Raw genomic sequence first — 20,350 nt, 5'->3', positions numbered from 1 at the left:
AGTCATCGCGAAGGAAGACATCAAGAAATCTAGAGTGAATCACTCGGAAAAAAGCGATTCAACAGCGGTGACCACACTGAGGAAAATGCCAGTTCTATGACAATCCTGTCAGCACATCGGGTTAGTAAAAAGTCATAAACCAAATGATCTGAAAAGATGGGTAAAAGCATTCATCACACAGTGCTAAAGAGATTTCACTTAGTGAATTTTTTTATGAACTTTCCAGGGCATTGCGTGATACAGCTTGCTCTCAACGGAGTTTGTTGAGGAGAATGTCAAGGCGGGAAAGCGAATCTCCATTCGTCAAAGTCATCCATCTTTTTCTCGGACGTCTTCATCTTTCGAATAAAAGATATGTAAGCCTTATTCGATACAAGAATAATGGGAACAGAATGTTATTTTGGGGTTTCTGAGCGGGTTCAGGCGCAAATTCAATCATTTGCGATACCTATTAGTGTTTCCAACAATGTCTTTATACGTACACCATTGAAATAAGTTCTTTCTTTTATTGTAAATTTCCCAAGGAACTTTGCATATATCAAGATAACCTTCATAAAGTTTTCATTCTTGACACTTCCTCTCTGTAACATTTCACCAGGGAAATAAATAAATAATTTTTTTCATTAACACATGGCTTTTCAGAATCTAGATGCATGATATATTTGAAATGGAATGAATGTGAAAAATGAGAAGAATCGCTTAAAAATTGTGGAAATGCGTTCGAGCTGGACATATGTGGAGACAGGAGGATCTCTCGCGTATCACAACACTATGAATATTTCCATACGAGTTACTAATCACCTATCCAGCGGTACAGTAAACATTCCTACATCTGATTTACATTGCACAAATTTGATTTGTAAGATGAAAGGAGGAAGAATTTGCCCTATATAGTTTTATATCTGTATTTTGCCCCAAACGTTCTAAACGTGGTTCATTTGATAGGAGTCATTTCACGGACGATTTCGACACAGCGCATTCATCATCATATGAGATATAGAATATGCAAACAGTGTCGGTGACGTTGGTATGCCAAAGGCTGGTACTGTACAGAGATGGATTACGAAATTTATGTTTGGAGACAGCGTTATGTGCACCCAATAATACACTGAAGAGCGAAATCGACGAGTTTCAAAGCAATCTGTGCTCTGATTTTCGCGACTATTATTCTCTGCACGTCCGGTCATACATGAAGAGATAAAACATGAAGGGAAAGATGAAGATGTAATTTTTTTACAGTTGATTGAGTTTAACCCCCAACTAATTTTCCTATGGAGTAGTTTCTAAACAGATAATAACTAAAACCACTCCCCGCTCATCTGTTATTGGCGAAATAAACATATCATAACTGGAATTAGACTGTTATATATTTCCCAATCGAAAAGACAATCTCTTGCCTCTGTGCCTTCGAAGTTTTTCAAGGCATTACCTTGAAAAAAACTTGTGCATAAAACTACAACATTTTCTTCCTTTTGAATGCTATGGAGTGAGATAAAACAACTGAGGAGTAGTAGTGAAGCGGAGCAGAATAAGCAGAAAAACGTGAAAAAAAACAAAGGAATGGAGATCAGAACTCAGTAACATCAACTAAAAGACATTTTGTTCATTCATCAATGTTAGGTCAACTTCAACTCGGGCTACTAACCTACCTTAAGTAAAGTAATCTAGAACTCTGGACAGACAATATCATGAACTCCACTCCAAGCAATTAAGAGCAGAACTTTCACAAGCAAAACCTCAGTAGTGGAAGCCAACGTACCGTTTTCAAGGCCCGTGACCCTGATGCCCGACGTGTCCACTTGAGGCTCCACGTTGATTTCTATTGGTGGCACTTGCGCTCCCGCGAAGACGACGTTGAGCTGAACGAAATTTTTATATGCGCTCATTGGGGGTGGAGAAAATATCTTCTGTGTGATCCACAAACTACGATGCAAACAGATTTAAAATGGTCGCTGTCATGAGTTAGACACGTAACGACAATGTATTGCATATAATGAGCATATCTGAATTCACCTGATACGCCCCTGGCCTAGGTGCTGTGTATTTTACAGTGAAAGAACCGTCGTTATTATCGAGAACGTCAATAGCTACCGTTTGGCCTTTTCGATCAGCAAGAGAAACCTAAAGCGTACAGGTTACTCCTTACAAAATAAGAAAATATACTAGTTACACTTGAGTTTCATTAGTTTAAGGTGAAATAAATCGAAGGATAAAGAAGAATGCGCAGATTTCTATCTTCGTAGCACACTTAAAAGGTTCACGGTTGGCAGTGCATCGGAGACGGGAAATGGGAGGAGTATTAAAGTATGGACTGCTATTAGTCCGCAAACTGGTTCGATTTGGTTTAGAAGAGTGGAAGTACGTAACAAGCGCAATTCTCTGCAAAAGGAATTTTGCAGAGAGTGAGATTTCAGAGATAGAAATAAATCGAAGGATAAAGAGGAATTTCAGATTTCCAATAGGCTCTACCATTTTCTCAGCAAATAGACCAAAAGAAGAACTTTGCCAATATACATAATAGAAAAGACTCAAATACATCGCAAATGATACTGTGGGTGCATTTAATCACAATGGAAAGGATAAAAGCATCTGATCAGAACATGTTTAAAGGCAGCTTACGAATCTGACGTGGTGAGGGAATCTGCGGGAGATGGGGTTGTAGATTTTGAGATACGGGGGTCTCTAGCTCATATCTCCCTAATCGTCGTAAAAAAAAACACGCAGATCACGCCGTCTTCCACGAAAGATGGGGTTGTAGGTTTATCCCGCAACCTACAACCCCATCTTTAGATTTCCCCACAAATTCCCTCACCAGTTCAAATTCATGGTGTTGCCTTTAAAGCATGAAGGAAATTGGAAGAGACGGAAAGAACTACGTACGCTGGAGATAGTAGTCTCCACTCAGTCAAACTTTCTTCGAATTACATTATTATTTCTTACGCAAATGGGAAATTCTAAAGTGTTCGCTCAGCCACAGCAAGAAGAAGACTCTAGTAAGAGGAACTAAAAAAACGTATCATAAGCATCAAAAGATGACTAGTTGTGCAGTTTCTTTTGGATTTCTAATAATTTCTTGCACACACCTTAATAACGAGAGTGTATGGCATGCTGATTACGAATATAGCATTCGTTCTGTAACATGCTCACTTTTGTAGTGTCAAAATACATAGAATGCATATTTCTCAGAAACTCTAAAAATTCGGATTTGATTGCGTTATTTCGCATGCAAATCACGACCATTAACGTTATCATCGATGAGAAAACCATTCCTCCTACAAAACAGGGCAATTTCATAAGATTTTTGTGGTGGATACGTCGTTTTTAGCGGAAAACCACTTCCACGTGGAAAGACAGCAGAGACAACTGTAAACAACAGTTCGGAGCTTACTTCGCAGAAAATTATGAGAAATAGAATTTCTGCAGTACACTACTGTAATTCCTTACTTACAACCCAAAAATCGCACAGGCAATTGACAAACAAAACTAGAGCAGCAACTAGGTTCCAGTGACTAACATACTCTCCAGCGAAAATAATTGAACTGTGTAGAGAATCCTGAAATCCAGATTCCTCTTTGAAAGAAAGGGAGAGAAGAATTTGAACGAGGAAGAGGCTATGTCCACTATTTATGTTGATCAGTAAATAAATTGAGGGTCACGTACCTCAACTGCACCAGGTCCAGCTTGCTTGGCATCAATTGTGAAATGGGTTGGTTCTTGGCATTTTACGGGACCATCAACTCCTGGTCCGAAGATCTTCAGCTTCGAGAGGTCGATTGGTTCGTGAACGTTCACCTGAAAGGTGCACAAATAATGCGTCCATAATGTTTGTGAGAACGACTGAATGCCTTAATTTCGGGGCCATTGTTCTTTATAGAATGAGTTCCTCTCAAAGTTTAGCAATATATAAGAAAGGGAGAAAAAACGAAAGAATCACTAATTCGCATTTACACACAAAAAGAAAATTAAGAACAAGACAGAGCAAGAAGCATGTTGCCAATCACTGAACATATAGGAACGTACGAATATCCTCATACCAAGGATAGAAAACACTAGAAATCTTAATTTTTTCATGAACGTACGTGCGTACTAATAAATTCAACTATGTGAAATTTTATGGTTTTGGTAAAGAAAGCAAACGGCATCACTCTACCGTGTCAAAAAAGTTCATCTGCACCTTTGGAATGCCCAATATTTTCCAGAAATTTGGAAGTTTTTAAAAGTTTTTAATTTGATGTACTTATGCAAAAGTACACTTGCTTTAAAGCTTGAAACGTTCCACTCATCCGATGCCAATCGTTCTAAACTTCACAAGAAGATGCTCAAAATCAGACGAAAATCGTCCCATGTGCTATAAAAAGCATTAGTACATGTAGCCAAAATTTCGCCTACTTCTGTAGAAATTAAGATGGTATGAAAAGTAATTTGTCACCATACGAACTCGCTTGTTTGTGAGAATACTAATCTAACTAATCTAGATATACTAATCCTATAATACAATGGATATTAATAGGGAAACGAGTATGGATTGAGACATTGACACCGCCTTCTCTCAAAAAAACTAGACAGTATATGGTTACTTTGGAAACCCTTCCATCTAGTATCTTTTAACTTTCCATATATCTAGTATCTACCAACTAGAGAATTTCCTGATCATTGATAAAATGGTAGAGATAATTACGACTGAACGGTGCAACCATGTCGTTCGCAACCTTATAGAACAGCTAGAAACAAAAGCCTTGAGATGTGAAGCATTCGGGATTAGCGCAAAAACATATAGAATCGAACCGGGAACGGAGATCCAGGAATCGCCACACCATTCAAGCTAGCACATATATGATACTTCCCACTTTTCTTTGGCGTAAAGCTGTAACCATATATTCCAGGGTTGATTTGAGATCCACTAGTCGGTAGTAGTGTGAGATCTTTATCAAGTACTTCCACTCTGGGAGCATCATCCACCACTGAAAAATGAGATCACTAGAAGCATAGTTGTGAAAATAGGCGAAATCAACGAAAATATTAAAATAAACCTCCAGTGTGTCGAGTGTCGATTCGGAATGGTACTGGTTCGCCAGGAACAAATTGCAATTCTGGCTCAACTCCGGTCAGACGAGCTGCCGACGGTTGAAAACCGGGCTTGGGTGGGTCAACCATCAGTACGAATGGAGATTCGGAAATGTGCTCACCGCCAGCCAGGACATTCACTTTGTATACGCCAGGTTCTTTCGGCTGAAAACCCAACAAATGAATATGTTTCGCAGTCTGAAAATAGTCGATAGTTCACTTTTTCGTAGTCCCTAGTGAAGTTGTTAAGAAATTATTTTGAAAAACACAATACTAGGTGCAGCAAACACTTCAGTAGTTCCAAGGAACGGAAAATGATATGGTACACCAAAAAATTACAGGCGATTCTCAAGAATTCTGCTAGTCCTTTTAAATCATCATCTTAAGGTTTTAGGAAGACACTGGTTTCTACATTCTTGCAAGATTTTCCAACGAGTAAGCTCTCGAGTAAATATAGAATATTTGATGTGCAAACCAAACCCCGAGTTTTTAAATTTCGAAGACCTTTCCAAGTCGAAAAGGCACCATGGCAGCTGTCGCGGCACCTCGACCTGTATACAAAATGGCTTCCCTATCTATTGCTCAAGGTACCCCTATTCCCTTTTATGAAAACAAAAAGATAAAGTGGGGTTTCATAAGGAATTTCGAAGTTCGAAGATGTAAAGAGAAAAGTATTTAGTATTTCTATAGATGTGATCAATTGGATGAAATTTGTTGTAAAGTGTAGTCCACCAAAACATCCTCAATACTACGTTTAACCAACCGTGTATGCAACAAGAGCTGCTCCTTGTCCACGATCCTGGCAAGCAATTTCCGTTTTGCTCGGCCCTTCGATAGAAAAGGCTGAAGAGAAAAAGATCACATAACACATAAGTTAGAAACATAACAAGAAATAATGGAAGGGATAAACAATAGAGTATATATGTATATATAATCACACTTTGATTATATATATATATATATATATATATAATCAAAGTGTGATTTGTTGTGCAATGAAATAGTACCTAATCTGTCGGCATCGCCATTTGTTTCCACGCTAAATACGCTCTGTTGGTTCATTACGCCACCTTCCAGGCCTGTCCCGAATGCTCTCACACGGGATCTCGTAGGTGGGGATATATTGACCTAGAGTCAATTGAAGCAAAATGAGGATATACATGAAAATGAGAATATACATTTCCCGAAAATGTTCAGTATCCAGACTAGCTAACTTTGTATGGACTTTGTCCAATTGGTTCATTGTTGTTCGTCACGTAAACAAGATGTTTTCCGGTCGTTGTTGGTGTATAAATGAATGTAGATCGAAGACCTTCTTTGCTGCGACGGACCGGTAATTCGAGGCCAGAATCTGCAAAAAAGGAACAGGTCACACTGGCACTAATGTTGCCAATGCAGGAAAAAAGAAAGCTATAGAAGAAAGTATCGGTCAGAACCACCTGTAACTACTTTTACTTTGATGTCATTCTCATGTTCAGTGTACGGCTCCCTATTATCCACATAAACAGGCACGGTATCATTTATTCGAATACCGTCATCGTTGATTCCTCTTCCCCATATGAAGAAGTTGTCTACAACACAAACTGTGAGACTGCTACTGGAAAGGAAATACATGCAGGTTCACTCTGAAAGACTGTAAGTATGGTATAAAGGTTCTTAGACTTGATCGAGCGCGTAAATTTTCTAAAATCAGATTAATGAATTGAAAATACCAGAGCAGGTACTTCACAGACCTGCCAAACTTACAGACAAAAGAAAAATACACATCAAAACAGTCCGAGTGACGAAAGAGTCGAATTTGAGAACATATAGGAGATTTGCAACTCACTTCTATCAGCAGCTCTCAGAGGAAATGGACTTCCATGAATTGCAGTGCGATTGTAGAACACATTCAAAGTGTGAAGGCCAGGATGTTTCGGTACATACTCACAAGTAAATACACCTCTCCCAGGTCCTTCTGAAGATGTCATTTAACGACGTATGACAAGTAGTCAATACACGAAACACTGAACGCAATACGCACCTATGACAGCTAGTGCATGTTCACCTCCTACTGCATCCACTACCACTACTTCCACAACTCCTTTTATTGCTCCTTCAACTCGCAGCGGAACAACATCACCAACACGCACACGGTCCGTGTACGAGCACAAACGTACAACAGGTAGGACCTGAAAAACTTATGAAATCTAGTATGTTAAAAAAGAATTATAAGGCTTATAATGCACGTAGGTGTGGCATCGCTAAAATCTCACAAACCAACCTCAACAGTTCGAGAACCTCTGTCAATAGAAGTAACAGTCCCGAGTGCAATATCCCTAAGGGCCAGCGATATCTGAAATGTACAAAAGATGAAACAGCAAAATTATCTCGTGATGATAAACTTTGCTAAATCCAACAAAACTGTGTGAGATCTTTCTTGATTTTACTTGAGCAAGCAATACAACGTGTTTTTGCTTCGAATGAATGCCTACTAAGTACTTACGTGATGAACTCCGTCTCGCAGCGGTGTGTATGTGACCGTGAACTTATGTGGATTATCTTCAGCAACAGTGTGATGTACTTCACGCCCGTCAGGATCGGTTATTTTCAACTGAACGTATGAATCATCTATGCAACAAACTTCCTTTTCCTCGATTTTCCTTCACATTAAAGGCATCATCCCACGAATCTGGAGTGGTACGGATTTCAGGTAGAGTATTCGTATACGGGATCGTAGATCATTGAGAGAAGAGTGATTCCGTCCATTTCTTTGCGCGCATCTTCCGAGCCGTTTTTACGGCAATTAGGGGTATACAGGATCACAATCCTCTCCATAATCTACTATCCCGTGTACAAATAGTCTACCTGAAATCCGTGCCACCTCAGATTCGTGGTATGCTGCCTTTAAGTGAAATACACAAAATGCCAATACTCATCAAAAACAGATTAAGTATGTTTGCTATTTTCACCAAAGAGTACTTGCAAATAAATTAACATAATATTGAAAGATATAAAACAACAAACATTGTTTGCTTCCTGTCGGTTACCGAGGTTACAATTAAAGCACCTGCTGAGAAAAGAGACATTCGACGTTCAAACACTCACTAGTAGTATAGTAGAGTCATGACAACTGTAGACTTCTGATGTGTTCTTTCAGTGATTTGTTTTTTTCTTCTTCAGCTCTCTTATTTTTCGAGGCTTATTCGCAGCATTTTACGGCTAATTGTCTGTGTAACATCGCACTTACTTTTGGTTTGTAGCCATCTCCTATAACATTGACAATGAACTCTGATGGCATATTGACAACTGGAAAGTCGTTCAAATCTTCGATACTGCCTGATACAATAGGCTCCTCTGGCTGCACTGGTCTCTTGACGTGGTCTAATCTTGAATTACAGTGACAGAGAAACAATCCAGGACCTGTTCACTATTTAATATCCTCCCAAAACTTACTTTGCAGCAGGGAATTGTGACAGATACGTCATCACCGACATCTCATCAATTTCAGGATGAATCAGTTCTCCTGGCGTGATGAGCTAAATTAAATACTTATGTATGTGATTTACTCAAATCCTATTGATCAAGCACGAAGTTTTCATTCAGTAATACAAAAAGGAAAGAGCTCAACTTGCTGAAATGCAGAAATACGGCAGTCTTTAAGAAAAAAGATATCTTAGCCTTCCAAATACAGCCGGATTGTGCATGTGGTCGAGCTGACAGCAACACACACACACACACATACACATACACATACACATACACATACACATACACATATACATATACATACACATACACATACACATGCACATACACACATACACATACACATACACATACACATACACACACACATCTTAAAGTTTCAGACAATCTCTGTTTTCGAAAACACGCCTACAAGAATTTATTATGGCCGCACAATGATATTTATCACAAAATAACTCTCGCTGTTTTATCCTAGCCGCTTGGTTAAAGAAATCACCCCACGAATCTGGGGCGGTATGGGTTTTAGGTGGGTTATGCCTATACGGGGTAGTGGATTGTGGGAAACAGAGTGATTCCGTTCATTTCTTCCTAATCGCCGTAAAAAAAATGGCCCGGAAGATGCGGCGAGTGCATGAGGCTGGCGCGCTCCAATACAGCTCTTCGTTGACAACAGCACCCCGGAACGCTCGAAGCCTCATCTTCTGAGCCGTTTTTTTACGGCAATTAGGAGGAAATGAACAGAATCACCCTCTTCCCCACAATCTACAACCTCGCAGAGGCATAACACACCTGAAACCCGTTCCACCCCGGATTCGTGGGGTGATGCCTTTAAAACGCCGTTCATGTTCTCATTTTTCCTGCAATCCCACTTAGCTGCTTCACTTGGTTATTTGCCTCAAACTCTTCTCAAAAGTTCTCCTCATATTTTCACTCCTCTAACGAGACAAACTGAAAGATGGGGTCCTTGAGCACAAAAATTTCTTTCTGCCCGCCCTTAATTTTGCTACTACATATTCAAATTACCAGATACCGGTTTACATGAAATGATGGAGACCGATGCACTGCTACCACGCATTTGCCCACAGCAGAGGATGTCAAAGAATAAGAAGCTTCCCATTTCTAACTTTTCACTCATAATTAAGTCACATACCACCATCAAACAATTAATACTGACTGACTGGAAACAATTTTGTGCAAAACTCTCGAAAAAGAAATGAATTTAGAATCAGACTCATCACACCATAGTTGGAAAGCAGCAAACAATTTAGTTTTCAATTTGTTCTCAGCAACAAATTGCTTAGGTAAAAACCACAGATATAAATCTGATAAGTCAGTGCTTACACGCAAGCTAACCAGTAGAATTAATTAGTTTCACAAAAATGACAAATTGGTTCCCCAGAGATCGGAGGAAAAGTTATTGTAAGTGGTGTTTGTTTACTGCATAAGATTTTTTTTCCTACTGTGAGAACTGGGTAACTAGGAAACAGAGAAAAGTGTATCCGAATTCACTGCATTAGACAACGCTTATGCTGAAAACACGTGACGTTTCATATTTATGTTGTGGTCCAACGATTCGTGACAGCCACCTGCTTCAAACGCATGGTCTTCAAACTATAAATTTATGAATCTACTTTTATTCTTCTTCATTATTGTGCTGAAACAGTATTTGACCTTTAATCAACAGAGCATCGCCAGATCTGAGGAAAGAAAAATTTTTCCCTCCTTTTCAGCATGTTCGAGGTGAACGGATATCCACTTGTCCGCACCGAAGATCGGACTACAGTGGAGCTGATTTTTATGTTCGTTTGTATAGGCGGCATTCCACTCACTCTTGTAGCTCTGATAATAATTTTTACAAAAACTCCGCCACAAATGACTACCTACAAATGGATTATTGTGAACATGACGGTGCGTAGAAAATGCATTTCTCAAAGTTCATCATTTAGTTCTGTATTTTCTCCCAAATACTTCAGATAACAACATTCCTCACTGATTTTATCATCTGTTTTCTGTTCGACCCGATTCCATTATTCCCGGACGTTGCTTGTTATTCGAAGGCTTGGTTAGCCAATGTCTGCGAAGATGCCAATTACATACTGCTGGTTAGTTAGCTGACAGTATTTCTCTTTGTGCTATTGCATTGAAAAATTCTACTATAAGAAGGAAACTAGAGGGGAGAGAAAGGAAAAAGGAAAAAGGAGAAGATGCCACTTCAAAAAGGGTGAGATTCCGTAACAAGTTTCTTCAAATATGATACTGCACAGTACCTTTTTTGAGCTTTGCATGCAAGGAAACAGCTACGTTAGCGAGAAAACGCTCAATGCCGTAGAACTTTCGATATATCGTTACTTTCAGTGTGTATCTATAGTTATGCTACAGCTCACTCTCAGCAGTACATTAGTGGCCTTCCTATACCGGGTAACAGCACTTGGAAACATGGCTGGATCTCTCAGCACTCTCGCAAACTACGAAATGAAGTACACAGTTACCCCTACATACTTAGTCGGTGTGGCACCTGTCACTATAGTTTTAATAACTAGTTATAAGTCAAGAAGCGAAATGCGAGATGTAATAGAGGTGCGTCTGCTTGTTGCGCTTTAAAATTGCAAGCAAAATTTGCACAGCTTTCCAGAGAAAACCAGAACTTTATTTCCTGGAAAACTATGGATCGTATCTTGTCGCAAACCGTAAAGATTCGGAATTTATCATATTCCAATCTGTGTGGTTATGTTCAGCTTTCCTTATTGTCGCATTATGCGCAGTGATAGCTGCGAGCATTATCAGGAATCTTCATGAAAAAAGAAAATCGATGAGCCCGAAAAGTCTTGAACTGCACCGCTCCCTCGTAGCTCATTTGATATTTCAGGTAACTACATTTTCTTTTTCTCATTACAACTATGGAATCAAATTCAGTAGTAGATCATTTCCTAGCAGTAGAGAAATTTTAGTGGCTAATTAAAGCAAACCACTAAAAGCATTAGGTCGTTGTCTTGAACAAAACTGCAAAAAAAAAGGTATTAAAAAAAAAGATATGTGACAAATACCCAAAATAATGAAACTGATTGAATTTCCGTGTCAAATTTAGATGCGTGCATGGTCAAGTTTCACTCTTTTTAACATGACGTCAATTACCATACAATCATTCAAGCAGGTTACCACGGAAGTTCACTCCACTTTTTTGAATGGAACTCAATTGTAAATATTTCGAAAATTAATTGACCTAATAATTGTCCAGACGTGGACATCGCACATCGACAACAGATGAACATTGTTCACCACCCGACATCAACGCTCAGATAACTTTTCGACTCTCCTCCTTCTCAGAACTGCGACTGCAACTCGAAGAAGTTATCGAGTACTTTCCTGACGTCCTCTCCGCTGTCTTCAACTTCTAACCAAGAAGCCAAAGGCAGGAAAGTTTCAGTAGTCCGAACAGGAGCGGGGTCCGTGTTCATAGTACATAATGAGGCTGGAGAATTACCATCCAACAACACCTCTCCAGCTCGGCATTGGTCAAATTTCCCTTCTGTAGTTGTTTTGTGATGGAAAAAACAACGAAGGCTTTCCATAGGGAATATTTGAGAGAACTTGAATTCCGAATTCCGCACCATGTGAATACGCCGAGGACGTAGCGCGTCAAATCGACTCAGTGCGTTAAATGTCGATTGTATTTTGTCACTCGACCACATGAGAAAAGTTCTAGAAGACTGAAGCAAATCACCAGAAGAAATGATTTCCACGAGATGACTGAGAAACGGCGTAAAGAAAAGGCACATATCTTAATGCAAAAGAAACTGCTGGTAAAGGAAAAACGCTTCAACCGCGTTAGTTGGTGTTAACCTTCAGAAAAAACGAAAGAGGACAAGTTTATGAAACGAACAAATCCTACAATTCCACCAAACAAAATTGCGTAAACAATGTGTTGCTGTGCTAGCGTCCCACACTGTTTCGAAAAAAGTTAGAGACAGAGCACAACAAACAGTAGGCGACTATATGACACTGCTAAAATAATAAAATATCTGCGTTAGTCAATCCACGTGAGATGCGCCACCACCTTCGCTTCAATTCAGAATCGTTTGAGGTTTACAAGTAATTACCCTCTACAAAGGCTTGCAGGGGCTAGCCGATGTCTCAAGTCAGTGTTTCTATCCTCTCAGACAAGTCTAGTACCAGTTTATCGATCCAGCAGCGATGAAAGGTTTGCTTGGCACTAGGGCGGAATTGAACCTCATTCGATTATGCTGCAGCCGCATTGGAGCCTCTTACCGACTGCGCTACACCCTATGACATTATTACCTAAAAGGATTTTGTCACGAAACAGAATCTGAGGGAGGAGTAAAGCACATTTCAGGTAACTTTCAATCATTTGAAGAATGCTGTTACGAAATGTTCGCGTAATAACAAGTTGACTTGCCGTTTATTTGATGCTGATCACATTCTCTACATTTAAACAATTAAAGTCACCTGTTTTTTGCAGACAGTCTGATGTACATAAGCAAAACTGGAAACAGATATGATTAATGACTATTTCACTGCAGATGTTGTGACCCACATATTCAGCTGCGACCCCGCCCAGTTTCAACGAAAATTCTCTTTGACATAATAAGCTACAAAACTAGACGTAAATGATTGATCACGTACAGAACCCAGATTTTGCGCAGAAACTCTAAATATCTACGTAAGGATTTCCGCTCCTTCTCTTCAACAATATTTGTCAGATGTCGAACTCCTTCAGAACTTTAAGAAAAGACCACAAGAAAAGTGAAAAAATATTTGTTGCAAAAGTAATTCGCCAGTTTCACTAAGTCTGTTTCCTTCCAAAAGAGTCTGTCTCATCCCCGTCCGCCGACTTTCGAGCGGTTGCGGTGCGTCCTCCCTATACTCTATTTCGCTTTCATATCAATGAAACAAATAGGAACAGATCCGTCCATGTTGAACTCACATTTGCTCATTGCTTACTGGAATTTTCTTCAAAATAATCTTATTGGATCAAAAATAACGTCAAAATGTTAGTACGATATAGTCAATTAGCACATTGGGTGTGTCCTGCTGGATGTACTTTCTCTACAACAGTAATATTAGAAACGCCACGACAAATACTAGAACTTATGCATTTACTAGATCTACAAGCCTAAGACTGCCGCGAATTAAAAAACAGTTTCTAACGTCCCCTGAAGAGCTCATGGTCAAAAGTTATGGTCAAAAAGAACGTAGAGATCATGGGATTAGATGAGTATTTAGCGTTCTTTGATTTATAGCGCAGATTTCGAGTGAGATGAGAGATAGAGTAAAAAAAAAATAAAAGAGACAGTAACGGTGGAAAAAAGGGATAAAAAAATGTAAGTCTGTAAAAACTGCGATACATGCAGATGTCATAGCGACTAGGAGAATGAAAAAGAAAGTCACTTAAAAGGAAGAACAACCAACGAAGTCACATCCCGCCAGTTGACAAGCCACTGATTTCCAGATGATATGCGGAGGCGCGAGGAAGCAAAATGCAGCGGAGTAAAATATATTTCTACGATGAACAAGCATAGAACGAAAACCCACAGAGGAATTTTAATTTCCCCAATCAATACCCTTTTTTAAGGCGGGTGTAGTATAGCTTTTTCAGTTCCGCTTCCTGTACGATCGGTCGGAGGTTCGAATCCGCCCTATTGCTCACCAAGCCTTTCATCCCTCCGGGGTCGATAAATAGGTACCAGGATTGTCTAGGAGGATAAAAACACTGACTTGACACATCGGCTAGCCACCGCAAGTCATTCATTGTATAGGCCTGTTGCACGTTCGTGAACCTCAAACGATTCTGAGTTGAAGTGAACGCGAGGGCGCATCCCAAGCGGATTGATTAACGCCAGACACTTTATCCTTTATACCCTTTTTTGAAACGAATGGTTGAGTGGCTACATGAGGAAGAAAACACAAGGCTAATGAAAGGAAACACTAGAACTATGTTTAAAATAAAGACCTTGCAAAGAACAGAAAATTCTGATCGGAATCAACTGAAGGAAAAAATGAGGTACGATGCTTTTCTTTTCATCTCATTCTTGTGGTCGCCGAAAGTATACCAGAGTTTGAATAAAGAATTACAACAAGTAATTTCGAGAACACATGTGAAATATTGTTGTAGAACTGACAAATATTGTTCTGCCGACTATGCTGATTAAAAAGAACAATATCACCTAATTTTCAAAGCGTTAATGACTTTGTAAAACAGATCTTATCAGGATTGCGATCATTATGCGTAAATTTGACTTTTGCAATGACTACTCAACTCATAGGAATTTTAAGTGAAAGAACCAAGACGACTCATTTTCTTCTCCAAAAACGGAATCAATACCGAATGAAACTGACTTGAAAACAACAACTCCGAACAACTATTTCCAGATTACTATACCTGCAGTTACTACACTTATTCCTATGGTGATTCTTTTTTCCACACGCTACGTTGACGTTCCATTTGGTGCACACTGTGGGTTTTAACGCGATATTTTGCTACTGTAAGGAGTTATTTGATTTGATTTAGTTTGGAATATGATCATCTCGCAAACGGTCGCCCTGCACAGCCCGTTGAACACCATTGCTATTGTAGTAGCAACACGACATTATCGCAGAGAAATAGTTAAGTATTTCAAAAGAGTCTTGCATATATTTAGAGAAGGAAAATTGGCTTCTACACCAATTGCAACATTTGTCAGAACTGAAAGTGCGACTACCCCTAGTATACGATAAAAACTTTAGTTTAAATCCCTAGAAGATAAAACCCAACGATCGGCTTAAAAGGTCTCAATTCTAACGTTCAGAAAACAACGTTTTTCTCCAAAACTGTTGCAAACATTTCCACTTACGGAACTACTCAGACACATCTAATTATTGTGAAAAAAGAAGAACATACGGGCTCCACACCAAGCCGATTCTGAGCAATCTGCATTGCTTTTTCCGTATTTTCTAGTGCATTTTCTGGAGTCCATTGTTCCCAATCCATAACTGCCCCAGGAACTAATGCATTTACCTGGAAAATTATATTAACAAAAACATTTCATCAACAATCCACTGTCCACCGCTTTTCTAACGAAATGGATGAGAACTACATTCAACAAAAAGCACAAACCAATGCTCCAACTGCAACACCATCGTTCCAGTCTGAGGTGAAGTTGGTCACCGGCATGCCCGATGGAAGCTTGCTTCGAATCCAATTAAGCAACTTTTGCTTAGGCGTTTCTTCCGGTTGACCTTCATTTCTTTCCTATATGTTTAAAAATTTGTTTGAAATTATGCTTAAAATTTATTTGAAAAATATCTCAGAAAAGACGTGCAAGAAAATTTCTGAATACAGTATTCACGGATACTTCACAGCTCACGAACAAAGCGTTGCAGGAAGATGAGGAATTCAGTTTCGCTGATTCACGAAGAGAAGAGGAACGTTCCTGGCGCTTCGCAAGATTTGAAAGGCTATCAAAGAAGCACCGCTTCGTGAACCAGCAGAGTTAAATTCCTGATCTTCCTGCAAGGCTTTCTTCATGAACTGTAAAGTATCCGTGAATGCGTTCCTATCTGTCATCGGAACATTAATTTCGGTAAAACCCCGCAAGCGAAATAAAAAGCTGCAGGAAGCCATTACTTGAAAACTGAACATTTAAAAAAGCAGAAACCAATACACAGTGAACAGTGCTCAGCACAACATCGAAAAAGAATATGTGGGACCGGAATTGCACTAGCATTGGAAAGGAAGCAAATCTAAACCTCACCTGAACCCATCCCATAGAAATCGAATAGTGCAGAATTAAGGTCCAGATGAGACCAAGGATAAGCTTTTTGTTCTGATCTACGATATGCGAGCTATCTGAAAGAAAGAACTCTCGACAGTTCTAGGTATGAAACAACACCAGTGCTGAGTTTCAGAAGAAAAATCTCGAGCATCACCTTACCGATATTTACAATTTTGATGTGTTCTACATCTTGGAAGAACTTCAAGGCAAGCGACACATTCTCGAGCTTTTGTGAGCGGAAATTGACCTATAATCACAGCATGAGAACCAGTATACACTTCTTTTTAAGACAAGTACAGGCTTACTTTTTTGTTGAATCGGCCCACATTTTTCTGAGACAACACGGCAGCAAGACTGATCAATTTCAACCCGTCAGAGAAATCGGTCTCCTGAACACTTTTAGAGTATCACAAAGAAAGGTTCTTAAGAAGTCATGAGTCAAATCAATCTCCACAATGAAAAAAAAACTGATTAGAACGGTGTGATCTATGCACGATAATGTCGGGATTTTGTTGTTTCATGAGTGTCTCAAATACCGCGTGATATCAGAAGCAAAGGTACGCAAACAAATATGGTTTTAAGGACCGGTTTACAAACTTAAACATCACAAAACTTAGCGTACAAGGCTTTGGATGGAATCGCCTGCTTTCTTGAGATGATTATTCACCCAGCGGGTGAACGTGTTCTGCTGTATAATCTTCCATTCCGCGTCGTCCAGCCGAATGGCAGGAATTACCTTTAAACTTAAAAACAATTAAAAAGAGGTCATACATGTACACAACGAAGAGTGTAAAAACCATGTAAAAATAGAAGATGAGAGATAAGCAAGAGAGGACCGAAATGAATTGATTCCTGATAGAGAGAAAATCCAATTTTGTCGTTGTGATCATCGTACTTTAACAAACACAGTTATTTCAACTGATGTCGTCGGATAATATAAATGTGCTCTTATTGCAGATTGATTACGTGTTCTCTCAAGATAATATTATGTTAGGATGATCAGCTGTTTTAAGAGTACAAATCCACCATTACAGGAAATTGACTGCAGAAAGGTATATATATATATATATATATATATATATATATATATATATATATTATATATATATATATATATATATATATATATATATGTATATATATATATGAGCTAATTACACTTAATCGTGCTTTTTTTGTTAGTCAGTAGAAGGTACAATGTCTCCAATCCTCTCGCCTTCTATCTCCTTTCCTCATAAAGAATATTGTCTTGAAACAAGAAGCCTACGCCGTAACGGCAAGAATTAAGATTACTATAAGGTACTTAAAGTGAATTAAGTTATAATATTCATCAAAACAATGTTTCATATTGTTCTCATCGCACTAAAAAACATGCTGCGGTAAAAACTAGACGAAGCAAAGGTTCGGAAGAAAAATGAAAATATTGTGCTCACGAGACTGGCTTCACTCGACGTATTTCCACGAAACCCACAGAGGTTTTGTACGCGAATATAGACAATTCTTGTTGCCGGATCTTACAGAATACTGATCGTATTGGTGCTCTCACCCAAGACTATTTTAACGGACAAGCTTTCAAGAAATTTACCAAGTGTGGAGGATTTTCTTTCTAGAGCAGAAATGTTCTAATAATTCCACCAAATGAATGTAAAGGGAAGAACTAGTTCGCTAAGGACAAAAAAATGAAAAAAAAATATACGAACTTTCACTCTATTCTGAGAAGCTGAGAGATATATTTCCTGCAGCACAGGAAACTGGACACATTTGCATTGTGTGATAAAGCTTGCAGCTGCCGTTCGTCAACAATGAATCAAATTGCTCGAACAAGTAGAGACTGAACATTCTTTCCAATGTATTCGTGGCATAGCAAGTGGAATAGCACTGATAGATCTTCGCTGGTTTTATACTCAGACAATTTCAATCCTATTCACTGACTGGAACGGTTTTTGTAGGAATAAATCTTGGCTAATAAATGAACCACTTTGAATGAACTATGACAGTAGTTAGGTTTTTGCGGCACTTCTCGAATACAGCAGCACAGATCGACTTGATCAGTAGGATTTTGGATTTGAAAATGGTAAGGAAGCAAGCAAAAAAAAAAGCAAAAAAATATTTCTTTGAAGCTAACTACAACAGTAAAAGTTCAGCGACAACACAACCAAGGAAAACCGAAGATAGATCAACCAATATGAAATGGGACAAAAACAAACAAACCTCCTGTTCTTGGTCATGCTCGCGGAGTTTTCCGTGAGGATGAGGATCGTACATTGATCACCTGCGGTAAGTCGCGCTCACAGTTTCTTCCACCTATAGCTGTACAGTTTAAAAAACAATGAAAATAACAGGAATGTATTTAACTGACGACATTTCCGAACACATTTAAATACGTTATTCGCAGAAGAAAACTCCAACAATGATATGCTTCACTGCGATGAAAAAGGTGAAAGAAGATGATTTAAGATTACATGAAGAAAGATGAAAAATGGATGTGGAAGTGATATAAGTTCGACTAGTGAGAACACGTTGAGGACAGGTAGGTTCACGAACAGCTGACGCGTTGAAACACGAAATGTTAACGAAGACGTCGGCGAGCGCGTGTAGCGGCGACGACGGCTAGCAACCACCGATGCGTAACGAGAAATACGTTGTTCAAATAAAATCACTTTAAACGGAAAAGCTTCGGGAACAGGGGATTCAAGAACCTAACAAACCGCATGCGTAACTGAACAAGTACAAAAAGGAAAACGACACGTCACCCCTAAAGTGATTTTCACGACCGTAAGAACACAATTATTCTGCACGAGCAATGGTGCAAAAAAAGTAAACTTTCAGTCGCTAACCGAAACCGCCAATAACCAGATTTCAATTGAAAATGTACGGCCCAGTGACAAATTGGTAGCCTAACGTACCAGTAGGTCCCGAATAAAAAGGCACCAGAATTCCTAAAATTCAAACCAATTTTTATTCACTTATTCTTACCTGTGCCTCAGTGTGAAATCATTCAAAAGCGCGGACTGCGATAATTCCTATGTCATGCTACTATTACACTTATCGTTACCACATATGCATCACATATACTATTCTATTTCCGTTTCTATTTCAGGAAATGTGTTCTCAAGGTAAAAAAAAAAGACTGGTGATAATTTTTGAGTTCCAAAATTCCAAGCCAGGGCTAGTTTTTGAAAAATTGCAAACCTATTACGGTCTGCCAACCTTTTCGCCATACTTGTTTTCAGAAATAAACGAATACGACTACTGCTGCTACAACACCTTCCAACATGTAGATAGAATTCAAAACGGACTTTGCTGAGTTTCAAAGTGAAATTTTGCATGAACACATTATAGTCCGAAGTCGAAGCTCAGAAATCGATGGGAACAAGCAAAATAGCTGACTTATTTTCTTGCGTGCATCTTTCTACCACCTTAAAACAATTTCAATATTCAAAACTAAATTGTTCGCGGAAATGGCTTCCGGAAAAAAACAACGATTTTCTCAAACCTTCAAACAGCAAACTTAAGATCTTACACTTAACCGTTAAAAAAGTATCTTGAGAAAGCGTTCAGGTCAGGCACAACACTAAAGACAAAATCTGTCACTGACGCCACCCGAATTAGCCAAGTACTCGTAAAAGCTGACCGTCCTCCCACTCTACAAGTCACGAATAAGAAGGCGAGAAAATAAAACAAAATAAACCAAACGGGATCTCATTAGCAATGAACGGCCAGAATTTGAAACGGACTTTGCACTAACGTATCAAATATCTGATGTTTTAGAATATTGTTGGAAGAAAAAGGAGAATAAGTAAGTAATTACTATAATAGACTGATCATTGTACTTTATCGAATAAGCAAACAACAGAAGTCTTACAACAATGGCACACAAAAAAGGGACAGTAATGTCAAAACGTAAAAAGTCCAACGTGACCATAAGTGCGAACAAGAAAACCACAAACCAACCCCAACATCTGAGGAGGATCCGGACCCTCTTCTGATGAAGGGGGTCTAGCTCATGGGGTGCAACGCATTTGGTGAGAATACCTTTGCAAACCGTC

General features: G+C 39.0%; 1 protein-coding gene across 2 annotated transcripts in view; it reads right to left on the bottom strand.

Moving 5' to 3' along the window:
- The window catches only part of RB195_002418 (uncharacterized protein), a gene marked incomplete at both ends in the record, with an annotated part of 47,579 nt that extends 29,013 nt beyond the window's left edge, over positions 1-18,566 (bottom strand). For both annotated transcript variants that reach the window (XM_064199667.1, XM_064199668.1), the window contains 22 exons: positions 1,760-1,859; positions 2,014-2,121; positions 3,661-3,792; positions 4,786-4,961; positions 5,031-5,229; positions 5,828-5,907; positions 6,072-6,192; positions 6,279-6,415; positions 6,504-6,635; positions 6,893-7,021; positions 7,088-7,235; positions 7,328-7,399; positions 7,550-7,657; positions 8,294-8,432; positions 8,500-8,582; positions 15,428-15,544; positions 15,644-15,778; positions 16,281-16,375; positions 16,461-16,548; positions 16,607-16,690; positions 16,924-17,037; positions 18,513-18,566. In XM_064199667.1, the coding sequence (XP_064055548.1) occupies positions 1,760-1,859; positions 2,014-2,121; positions 3,661-3,792; positions 4,786-4,961; positions 5,031-5,229; positions 5,828-5,907; positions 6,072-6,192; positions 6,279-6,415; positions 6,504-6,635; positions 6,893-7,021; positions 7,088-7,235; positions 7,328-7,399; positions 7,550-7,657; positions 8,294-8,432; positions 8,500-8,582; positions 15,428-15,544; positions 15,644-15,778; positions 16,281-16,375; positions 16,461-16,548; positions 16,607-16,690; positions 16,924-17,037; positions 18,513-18,566 (2,551 nt within the window). The remainder of the gene's footprint in view (positions 1-1,759; positions 1,860-2,013; positions 2,122-3,660; positions 3,793-4,785; positions 4,962-5,030; positions 5,230-5,827; positions 5,908-6,071; positions 6,193-6,278; positions 6,416-6,503; positions 6,636-6,892; positions 7,022-7,087; positions 7,236-7,327; positions 7,400-7,549; positions 7,658-8,293; positions 8,433-8,499; positions 8,583-15,427; positions 15,545-15,643; positions 15,779-16,280; positions 16,376-16,460; positions 16,549-16,606; positions 16,691-16,923; positions 17,038-18,512) is intronic.
- Between the last annotated feature and the right edge of the window lie 1,784 nt (positions 18,567-20,350).

This window comes from Necator americanus, chromosome IV (assembly GCF_031761385.1).
Source record: "Necator americanus strain Aroian chromosome IV, whole genome shotgun sequence".
Classification (NCBI taxonomy): domain Eukaryota; kingdom Metazoa; phylum Nematoda; class Chromadorea; order Rhabditida; family Ancylostomatidae; genus Necator; species Necator americanus.
The sequence above is the reverse complement of the archived record's forward strand: the minus strand, read 5'-3'. Positions and strand labels throughout refer to the sequence as shown.